At 37.5% G+C, this 11,742-nt stretch overlaps 1 protein-coding gene across 1 annotated transcript; it reads right to left on the reverse strand.

Moving 5' to 3' along the window:
• Positions 1-292: 292 nt before the first annotated feature.
• On the reverse strand, positions 293-10,017 carry bcl2l12 (BCL2 like 12). Its single transcript, XM_005738097.1, has 8 exons — positions 9,875-10,017; positions 4,906-5,077; positions 4,410-4,608; positions 3,918-4,131; positions 3,040-3,144; positions 1,348-1,421; positions 886-1,149; positions 293-768 (listed from the first exon to the last, which is right to left on the reverse strand). Exons 2-8 carry the CDS (start codon positions 5,073-5,075, stop codon positions 727-729), a joined length of 1,068 nt encoding a protein of 355 aa, XP_005738154.1. The 5' UTR covers positions 5,076-5,077; positions 9,875-10,017; the 3' UTR covers positions 293-726.
• Positions 10,018-11,742: the final 1,725 nt, after the last annotated feature.

An 11,742-nucleotide genomic window follows, 5' to 3' on the forward strand; every position in this document is an offset into this window, starting at 1 on the left:
CACACACACACACACACACACACACACACACACACACACACACACACACACACACACACACACACACACACACACACACACTATATAGAGAGACAGATTTACAACTGTGGCTAAGGAAGCCCAGATTACCCAGAGAGAACAGATGAGCACAGGGACAATATGCTCCACACAGAAAGGCTCCTCCTGGTGGGTTTGAACCCAGGATCATCTTGGTGTGAAACCACCCTATAAGGGTGATTGTTAATTAGATTTTTCAGTGAGATTCAATCTTAAAAGGGTACTGGGTGGGTGGTGGTATTTACAGTTTTTTTTAATACAAATAAAGTGTTTAGACTCCGTCTTAAGGACACAGAAACAAGTAGGAGTTTTTACCAATTCACTGAACAGAAAGGAAGAAGGCAAAAATTGCCCAGTCACTACAGAACAGAAAACTGATGTTAGAGGTATTCTCAATTTAACTGACAGGCCTTTTTTTTTTTTTTTTTTTATAAAATAATCTATATTAGTAACAACAAATGACTTGTGCAAATCAAAAACCTGGAGAGTCTTTCTAATGTCAGCAGAATTCAAAAGGCTTCAAGAATTACTGAGTGTTTACATAAGGCCATGGAAGAAAAAGTAAGTCACATATTAAAGCAGAGAAGGTTTCTCTATTCCTCTTCGCTTTCCCGTCAGGTCCAGCAGTTGGTGTTTAGTTGAAAAAACAAAAAAAAACAAAAAAACTGCTCAGTCATATTCTAGATGCGCATCCAAAGTTACTGCATTCTCCTGCAGATGAAAAAGTCTGTATGATTAATTATACAGAGGAAAAAATAGAGTTCATAACAGCCGAGGCCCGTCTGTAAAAAACATAATCACAGTCAATGCAAAAATGAAATCACTTACCCATCCTCCATTGCTTTTCAGCCATGGGGCGAAGTTCTCCATGTAGCACTCTGCATAGCCTTGCATCCGCTGAGTTCCCGTGGCTGTCACTATTCGCCGTGATACTTCCATGCTGACAGCCATCCGTTGCAGTGTAGGACTGGCTGTTGGTTGCTGAGAAAGAGTTTCAGCTACATGACTGCTGCTCACAGCATCCAGGAGTTTGGAAAATGATGCATATGAAAGACGGGTCAAACTGGAGCGAAGAAAACGGTCCGATTGGATCTGTTAAATGATGTACATTTGCTTTGAGTGCGCACGCAAACACATGAGGAAAATTTACACCGTCTTCAGCTTTATGTTTACCTGAATTGATTAATTTATTGTAATTATTATTATTATTATTATTATTATTATTATTCCCAAAACATTTGACAAATGAATAAAGGACCTTTACAGACAGTATAATGAACCACTACTTACCACAGTATTGATAGAATCTCCTTCCGAAGAGAGCACCTTGACAAGTTCCTGCACTATTGTTTCTTTATCACATACTGCTGAGAAAGAAACATCAGCTTTACTGAAGATGAAGATATTATAGTTCTTGATCAGTTTTTCTAACTTCACATAATGTACTGCATGTATTTCTGATCTATCAATTTTTTTTAATCAATCACTAGTTGCTCAAGTGTTTTTCCGGTGTCATCAGTCACCTTCAACCAATTCAGTAAGGTTTCTTTAGCTGAGCTGAGACAGTCCAGAGTCCCAAAGCCTTAGAAATGGCTTTGTAACCTATTCTGATGTCTGTGAAGGTTCTCAGTCATCCAGGTCATCGTAGTCAAAGGAGCTTGCAAAGAAAAGCATCTGGACTTCTTCAAGTTGCTTGAAGACGTTTCACCTCTCATCTAAGAAGCTTCTTCAGTTCTAAAGTCAAATGGCGGAGAGTCCCAGATTTAAACCCAGTGGGAGTATCCCCTCAAAGAGGGACAAAAGGACCCCTGATGATCCTCTAATCGCCTGAGCCAAGGTGTGAAAACGGGTGTGGGTCCCAATCAGCCAGGGTTTTCGGGTGAGCTCACTGTGAAACCTGGCCCCACCTTATCATGCGATTTCCTGAGGTCAGATGGCCCAGGATGTGAGTGGGCGTTAAGGCGTCTGGGGAGGGAGCTCAAAACTGGATTATAGATATACAGTACCTATTCTGATGTTAGTGACCTGAACCAAGGTCAAGTCATTTGTTCTTGAGTTTCTTTTTATTGTGGAATGATGTGCTGGTTTTATCTTATCAGGTTCTATTTCAGGTCTGGCAGTGATGAGTAAGTTCTGGGTGTGGCTAGTGAAATTAAACTCCCCATTTCCAAAAACGTGGTTAATCACAGTTAATTCATGAGTTGACAAGAGGGGAGGTTTCAAATAGTGCCAAGGAGATTTGGGCAGCTTTTTCCCCATAAATGAAATAATAAATGAATGACTATATTTTATATTTATTTTTTGGACACAATTATATGCAAAAAACCAAAATCAGGCAAGGGGCAAATACTTTTTCATGTAACATTTCACATGAGCCCCTTCTATGATGTTTCCTGTGTTACAGCATAGGTAACTAATTTGATACACTCAGTCCTAGTCTCCAAGTTATAATTAATACCTAACAATACGCCTAACCTTGGAAAATATTGCTGCATATTTTAAGGATGCTGTAGTCCAGGTCAAATAAATAAATAAAATATAAATACTTAAACAAACAAAACTTGGAGACCCACATCTTTGCTTCTGAGTCTAGACTCAAAACCCGCCTTTGTCCCTGTTAATATGTTAATATTCCCTTGCTAACAAACTAATGTCTCATTTGCTGCATGTCTAACTCATGCATCCCCTCCTGTCCTCTGGTGGTTGTTGTCATTTTTAACGTTTTGATGCATCTGGGGTGGTAGCAAAGTAAAACACAAAGAAGGTGCTCTGCACTATTGAAGAACATGAAAAATTTATGTTCATTTTGTGGTTAGTTGCTACCCTATAGGACCTTGTAAGTGTGAAAACACGGTAAATCTGCTTTATAAATACATTTTACTTACATTTATTAGTTACTTTACTGTTCTGTGAATTCTAGTTCGGGTCAATATACCATTTTAAAGTGAATTAATGTATATGCGTGGCTGTGCATGCAATTACCGGTTGGTGGCTGTGTTTTGGGACTATTTCTCTTTATACTGGTAGACTTCTGGGCAATCTTTTCCAGCTTCTCTGCCACATTACTGTAGAACTCAGGAGGGTGATCTGTATGGACAAATGTATATGAAATATCCATGAACAATAAAAAGACTTTTGCCACTCAAATGCAGTCAAGTGTTTAATTTGAGTTATTGCAGGAGAACTATGTTCACTAGTATCTTCCAAGAAAGCAATGGCTGACTCTGGTTTATTAACCACTGTCTTCCTCCTCAGTGTGAGTGCTGCCTTTGACACTATAGCTCATTGCAGCATTCTCCTTCTCAGGCTAGCTTCTATTCGACTCACTGAGATAGCCTTCAAAATAATTTAAATCTTATCTCTCCCACCTCACTCAGTTCATTCAACTAAAAAAATAAAATAAAATAAAAAAATGTCAATCTCATCCATTTTTAGTTGCCATTTAAGTCCCCCATGATCTTAAATATTAATATCAAAATAAAAGTTGTACCATAGAAGTTACCTCCTTTGAGTGCAAGAACCTTATGTAGATTATCTTTATCAACAAGATCATCAAATAAAATTCTTTAGCAAAAAGTGAGAAGAGGTTCCTGAGTAAAAGTCAGATGAAAAGGTGCTGTAATGGAAAAAAATTCCTTGCCCTACTAAATTAAATGGTCAGGAAGTATTGCTGACATCAATCGGCATGAATAGTTCACCACACAACAGGTGAAAATTACATTTAGATGAATCCATTTATGCAATTTTTATACATCTTTAATATTACAAATGTACACAAGACGAGCGAATTTTGTGTGTCCAGGTGATTAAATACGACTGATATTTCTTCTTTTGGAAAATGTAACAGTCAGAGAGCTTACTGGGAGAGATGACATTTGGTGTAGGCTCCGGTTTTTTGTTAATTGGTAATGTGTCAGGTCGCTGCGGATGAGACGGACGCTCCTGTTTGTCCTTATCCTTCTGTAACCTTAAACTGAAGATCTTGGAGAGCTTCTGTTTGATGTTTTTTTGGCTGAGCTTTTTCTTTAGTTTCTTTTCACTTTCATCCTCTTCTGATGTACAGGAGGTGTCATCCTGTGGAAACAGTTGAAGTATTTAAACTATTAAATTTTAGTTAAGTACTGATAATTATGATGAGAAAAAAAAAAAAAAAAAAGAACCAGTCTCAGGGAGACACTGAAGTGAAAATTATAAATTTTTCCCATTTAGTACTCTTTTCTAGCCTCCATGGTCTTAATGTATCATAGTACTAATGTATAACAATACCATGTAGACACTACACTACAGGTTTGTGTCCAACATCACTCATGGTCTTTCATGTGTTCCAGCTCAAAACAATACAACACACTTACTTCGCTTTTGTCTTTGAGGTGTGCAGGTTTTGCTTTGCTCTTCCTGCCCAATGAGCCTTCAGGGTCTTTGGCAGGACGTTGTGTGCTGTTACGATGTGGCAGTTGCTTTATGAGGTCTTTGAATCCAGTCTTTTTTTCATCTCCTGAAGTGACAACCTGAGGATTCCGCTCATCCTTTGTTTTGGGTTTTGGGTTGGAACTAGCATGGGAAAACAAGACAATTCATTAAAAATAAATGGTCACATAAATAATATTGCAAATATTCAATTACTATATTTAAAATAATTACTTACTTAAACCTTTAGATTGATTAAAATGTAGTAAGTCCTAAAACTATCTACCCTTTAATCATTGCTACTCACTGGTAAAGGTCACAAACGGCACAAGTCAGTGAGCTATTATCCAGAATGTTGTGTCTTGAGCTACAATTTTTAAAAAAAAGATACAAATACAAAGACAAACAAGCAAAAAATAGAATAGTAGTGAGTTATATTACCTGTACTTGTGGTGATCGTTGTAGGCCCCTCCTACCCTCCCAGGCCTCTCTTTCAGAGGAATTAAAAGGGAGCGATGTAGAAAAGCTTGGAGCACTAAATGAGTCTCACTCTTAATCTCAATCAAAGAGATGGAGGACACAGATGAGCGGCGTCCTTCAGAGTCTGACATCACTACAGTTTACAGAAGAAAAAAAAAAACTTAAGTCATGTTATAAAATCCTCAAAAAATAAGCTACAATAGAGTGAAAAAGTGTTTGACCCCCTAATTTCCTCTTTTTATGCATGTTTGTCACACTTAAATGTTTCATCAAACAAATTTAAATATTAGAAAAAGATGATACAAGTAAACATAAAATGCAGTTTCTAAATGAAGGTGTTTATTATTAACCCTTTAAGACCTACCATAGAACCAAGTCCGCCAGAGCTTATAGTATATTTTTACATGCTGTAGTGCCATTTTTGGGAGCATTTCAAGTTGCTATACATCAATACAACAATTATAGCCCAGATTTTAATAATATGTATTCATTAAGTGCATAGTAATTACATAAATTGCAAAACCATGCAATAAACTACAAAAAAATTGAAAATCGTTTTTGCTTTTTTAACATATATTTCTAGTTAGAGAAATTTAAGAGGCTTATCCCTCAAAACTGTAAATACAAAAAAGTTGCACAAAATAGTTTCCTACCACAGGAAATTTATTTTGAGTGTCTTCATAGTTTTATTTTTGAATACACCAATTTTTATATACTGCAGGAAAAACGAAAATAAATATTATACTACAAATTTGCAAAAAAGCAGTATATGCATCAAAATAAACAATTTCCAGCAGTGCAATATGAGTCCTAAGCATCCCAGAAACGACACAGAAAGTCATAAAGTCAAAGATAACTTTTAAAAACACCAGTATAGACCCTGAGGCCCTGACTACATTTCCGCGGATCGGCAAAGCGTGTTTCTGTAATATTATGTTTTTGTTGCTGCAAGTGCTTTTTATGCAGTTTTTGCAAAGCTTTATGTGGAAGGAAACCGTGACCTAGGACAAGCTGATGGCATAAGATGTAAGTACAACTCCTCCGGTTTCATATGCAAAAAAAATTATTGCGCTAGCTTACGTGGTTGCAGAGCTACCGGGATTTAAAAATAGTTACGCAAAACAAAGCGTGCCCGCTCCGACCGGCTCTAAAGGGTTAAGGGAAAAAAAAATCCAAACCTACATGGCCCTGTGTGAAATAGTTCAATTCAACTGCATTTATACAGCACCAAATCACAACAACAGTCGCCTCAAGGTAGGGGTGGGCGGTATAAACGGTAAATGATAGAAACGATATAAATTTGACCAACGGTAGAGATTTTTACTATACCGCTCTACCGCAATAGCACATGTTGATGGTGTCATCATCAAGCTGCACCTGTTTTGGTCGAAAGCATTGCAGCAGCTGCAAACAACATCATCTGCAAATTATGCTGGGCAACAGTAATAGCAAAGAGATGAAGCACTTTTGGAATATGAGGAAAGCCAAAAACTGTGCTTCCTCCACTTCCCTATCATTGATTCACTAATGCCGAATTCTCTTGCAGCCGCTCTATTCCCATGTTGTTGCAGTATATTAATGACCAACCTCGTATTGTGGATGGATTATCTCAGTAGTTTTCCTGACTGAAGTTTAGTCCGTTTATAGCATCCTGTTATGCAATTGCATTTGTCCCTAACCACCAGAAACCCTCACGTTAACTTTTATTGAGTGGAAAAAAGTTAGCGTTCATCCTTCAGCTTCACTGTGCTAATGTTAAGCCAATGTAGCTGTTTTGCTAGCAATCACTTAGGACAGGGGTGTCGAACTCCTGGCCTCGAGGGCCGGTGTCCCGCAGGTTTTAGATATCACCCTGTTTCAACACACCTGAATCAAATTATTAGTTCATTAACAGGCTTCTGGAGAACTTCAAGACATGTTGGTGATAATTTAGCCATTTAAACCAGCTGTGTTGGATCAAGGACACATCTAAAACATGCAGGGCCCTCGAGGCCTGGAGTTCGACACCTGTGACTTAGGACATCACTATATACCAGCTAGTCCAACTTCAGTAACCCTACAAACGTCACTGCTGTTTAGTTTTCTGTCTTCATTTATGTTGGAAGTGATAGCAGAGCTGTACGTTTTAATTTTTTCAGATATCTCTCAGTCAGAACATGGCACATCATGTTTAGGTGGAAACTAGCTAGCTAACTTCTAACTCCGTTGAATTGAATAAATTCTGTTTTCATGGATGCCTGGATGTTAAACTTAATTGTTGCACCTGGTAAAGCAGCAACGCTGATCATTTTATTAAAGATGAAAGAATTTAGACAGTTTTTAACTCTCAGTGATGCTGCAGTGTTCGTTTGACTTTGGGACCTGAAGCAGATGGAGTTTTGGACCCAGATTACTCCGTGAGGCTCCTGACTACGGTAACCGTAATGCTCCGACAAACATTTTTGACAGATTTTTGAGAGCCGTGTACCACATAAAATCTGTTTGAGGTCAGTAAGCAACCCCGGAACCAGGCACACTGTCGATTTTTGAGAGAATTAAAGGATTTTAAGTGTGCCTTAGTGTGTAGAATACGTTATACAAAAGAAAATAATATATCGCGATATATATATCGTTACCGCACATGCTTCAAATTATACCGTGATATGGATTTTAGGCCATATCGCCCAGCCCTACCTCAAGGCACTTTATATTCTAAGGTAGACCCTACAATAATACATTGATGGAATTTCAATCTTTTAATTATCTTATGCACTGTTGAAGTTAAACTATCCAAATCTCTTTCTATCTTTATTTGAGGAACATAAATTTTTTTGAAAATTATTGAAATATGTAAAGACAATTTTTAATTTTTGTACCAAATCATAATTACAATCACCTGTTGACATCACGTGTTTCAAATCACGTCATTATTTAACAAATTCACCTGATTGCTAGCACTACATTGCTCCTATCCCAACCTTTTACGGAATATGTTGCAGGTCTGAATGACAGCAAAGCGTGTCTATTTACAAATGAAATAAAGTTGACCAGACAAAACATGAAATATTTTGTGTTCATATTGTCTGCAATGACATATAAGTCAAATTTAGAAATCACTCCTTTCTTTCTTTATTTTATTTTTTTGCATTTTCCATACTGTCCCAACTTTTTCTGATTTGGGTTTCTAAGATGGGGCCTGATTATTTACGACCTTGTATGTGAGGAGCAGGATTTTGAATTCTGGATTTAACAGGGAGCCAATAAAGGGAAGCCAATACAGGTAAAATCTGCTCTCCCTTTCTAGTCCCTGTCAGGACTCTTGCTGCAGCATTTTGGATTAACTGAACGGAGTTTTTAGGACATCCTGATAATAATGAATTACATTAGTGCAGCCTGGAAGTAATAAATGCATGAACTAGTTTTTCAGCATCACTCTGAGACAGGATATTTCTCATTTTAGAGATGTTGTGCAAATGGAAGAAAGCAGTCTTACATATTTGTTTAATATGTGCATTGAAGGACATGTCCTGGTCAAAAATGACTCCAGTGTTACTGGAGGCCAAGGTAATGCCATCCAGAGTAAGAATCTGGTTAGATACCATATTTCTAAGATTTTCAGGGCAGAGTACAACAACCTCAGTTTTATCTGAATTAAGAAGCAGAAAGTTAGAGGCCATCCAGGTCTTTATGTCTTTAAGACAGTCCAGCAGTTTAAATCAAATGACTGGATAATGTCCTGCATTAGGAAATTCTGATATTTTAATCTTTAAATCTCCTTTCCTTTGCTCCAAGATGCAAAAATGTAATAATAATACAACTAAAACAAACCTTAAATACTAATCTGTATGTTTAAAATACACAGTGACTTTCAAATGTCCTCCATTACTGAGGAAAATTTTGCAGACCAACAAAGCCAGTCTGCCATTTTTCATATCCTCCCTGGTGAACTTGATCTATCCACAGAGTTGATCAGCAAACTGTTTATTGTGGCTGATTTTCGTCTAGTTATCATGGAACTGACTTCATGATCCAATGATTGCAACTAGCACTTACAATCGACTGTCATTATGCATGGGGTTTTTTGTTTTTTTTTTGCTTTACTTTAATTTCTGGTGCTATGAGAGTGTTTAGTTCATCAACTTGGGTCAGACCAACACAAACTGAACCAGACTAAACATACTTCACTGCACTGTATGTATGTGTGCTGCACAAATTCTCTCTGGAATTAGTAACGTTTCTCTGATTCTGACGTATTGCGAAGTTATCCCCCAGTGCTTTTCCTTATTTGATGGTAGTATAAAGAGCTGTTCCTTATAATATGTATACTCATGTACTTTCTTATGCTAGTAACTCAGTTTTTTTGTTTTTTTCCCTAAGGAACAAATTTGCTCAACATAAGAGACAAAAATGACATGGAAAAACCCCATGGAGCTATAGAATTGACTGCTTATTTACATGTTTCAATTAAAGAATTTTTTTCTAGATAATATTCAAGTGACGTTCGATTGTGTACACGTTCTTCTACGTTCCGCCCAATCGATTCTTTTGCGAACTCTCTTGTGTTGTTAACAGGTTCGAAACAGCTTGAAAGAGAAACAGAAACAAACAAGTGATTCTAATAGTTCCATTCCATTCATTCCTTACACCACCTAACAAAACACCGCCTTACACACTTTTTATAACCCCCCCTCCAAAAAAACAAAATTTACGACGACCCTCATCTATGAGATACCTCTGCCAAGGTACTCTTTAATATCGTTTAAAAACTTTAGCTCAATTCATTTTAATCAAAGAATACGTGAATTAAGAACAGTAATCGCCCGACCGACCAGGGACAGAACTTTTCCACGGTATTGATGACTCGAGTTCAAAGAATATTTCACTAACTTTTACGAAAGATAAATACATGCTAGACTGAGACAAACTTATATATACAATAAAAACTTTGTACCTCGAGGTGTGTCTCGACGTGTCGAAGTAGACCCGAATTGAGGTTTAGAGTGTTTTTGCCGTTTTCTTGCGCAGCTACATTGAACTCCGTGGTAATCGTCTTCTTCTGCCGCTTCCACGTCTCCTCCTTCTTCTTCTTCTTCTTCTTCAGCTTCTTCTGTATAGGGTTTACTGGCGGTTGGCAAACAGCAAAATAGCTATTACCGCCACCAACTGGTGTGGAGTGTGGACCGAAATGACAAAAAAATTAAAAATTAAAAAAAAAAAAAAAATTCAAAGCCTCTCGAACAAATGGGCCTGCCTTAAAAACCAAAATACAGCCCGATAACTTTCACTTACAGAGGTCGTGCGAAACAAAACAATCAAGTCCAACTGCACTTCCATATCGTCCAGCTTTTTGATCAGTTGTCTGCATTCAATATCATACCTCTGACAACTCAAGAAAACATGTTCTATTGTTTCCTGTTCCCTACTGCAGTCACACTCCCCTGTACAGTGTTTACCTATTAAAAACAATGTGGTATTTAAACCAGTGTGTCCAAATCTCAGTCGAGATATAATCGTCTCCTCTCTCCTGTTTCGGCCTGTACTTCTCATTTCCCCCACCTTCCTTTGGATTTTATAAAACCATCGCCCTTTCCTCTCTTCCTCCCATTGCTTCTGCCAACCTTTCAATCATTTTGTATCGTATTCTACTCTTGAGCTCCGTCCTACTCACACTAATAACCATATCTACTATCGGTCTCCTTGTTGCGACTTTTGCTGTCCTATCTGCCATTTCATTTCCTTTATCTCCATGATGCGCTGGTACCCATAAGAATGTGACCATAAGCCCCATCATAACAATTCTGAACAATGTTTGCTGGATCTCTATCAGAATGCCAGGTCTGCATTCTAAGTGACTGTCTTGCAGACTGGCCAGTGAAGAGTTCGAGTCTGAACATATCACAGATCTTAGTGGTTTTGTTTCTTCAATCCACTGGACTGCTAACAATATTGAAACCATTTCACCTGTGTACACTGATAAATCATCACTGATCCTTTTGATTCCACTTCTTCTTCAACTACTACTAGTTTAAATGCGGTAGGCACACCCAACTTACAGGTGCATTACTGCCACCACCATTAATCCCGTTGTTCAAACATAATCAAATTAAAGATTGCCTACTTTCCGTGTACTAACAGATTCCACAGTTTAATGCTTTGTTTGCTGTTCTTAAATAAAGTCACTAATCTTCTCCTCTCTTCCTCATATTCATTGTGGTGGATTATTGGGTATTAATGCAGTGTTCCAAAATGAAAACCATAGAGTCAAGGTCAAGGTCAAGGTCAGATTTATTTATATAGCACATTTCCAACAGCCGATGCTGCACAAAGTGCTTAACAATAACAATAAAATTAAAAACTACAGTGTAATACAATAATAACAATAGAAACAATAAAATAGAAGAATTGAAACAATACTAACTAATTCAGATAAATCCAAGTCACACAGCTGTGCTGCAAAGTGACCATAGACAAGGTGGGTTAACCATTTTTAATGTAAAATATGAACGTAAACCCCACCATGACATGTTTTTGTTGTTTCTCTGGATAATTTTTTTTTCAACATTTTGGTAAATGGACTGGTACTTATAAAGTGCTTTTCTACTTTATCTTAAGCACGCAAAGGGCTTTAGACAATTCACCCATTCACAACAGCAGTTTTTTCTACTGTTTCTAAATGCTTCCTAATTAACATCCACACACATTTGGAGATGATCAACATGTTAGGGTTAGTATCTTGCCCAAGGATACTCACCACCACCTGAGCTACAGCCGTCCACATGGCTTATAATAATTTATTATCACATAGTCTTTCAGCCCAAT

The sequence above is a fragment of the Pundamilia nyererei genome, unplaced genomic scaffold, assembly GCF_000239375.1.
Source record: "Pundamilia nyererei isolate P.nyererei 1_Seehausen unplaced genomic scaffold, PunNye1.0 scaffold00081, whole genome shotgun sequence".
Lineage (NCBI taxonomy): Eukaryota > Metazoa > Chordata > Actinopteri > Cichliformes > Cichlidae > Pundamilia > Pundamilia nyererei.

Excerpts from the sequence above, each read along its gene's own strand:
- bcl2l12 (XM_005738097.1), bottom strand. The coding sequence starts at position 5,075 with ATGTCAGACTCTGAAGGACGCCGCTCATCTGTGTCCTCCATCTCTTTG. Across the intron at positions 4,132-4,409 it reads ACCTCAAAGACAAAAGCGAA|GATGACACCTCCTGTACATC; the intron begins GTAAGTGTGTTG and ends CTGTTTCCACAG. Across the intron at positions 3,145-3,917 it reads ACCAAATGTCATCTCTCCCA|ATCACCCTCCTGAGTTCTAC; the intron begins GTAAGCTCTCTG and ends TTGTCCATACAG.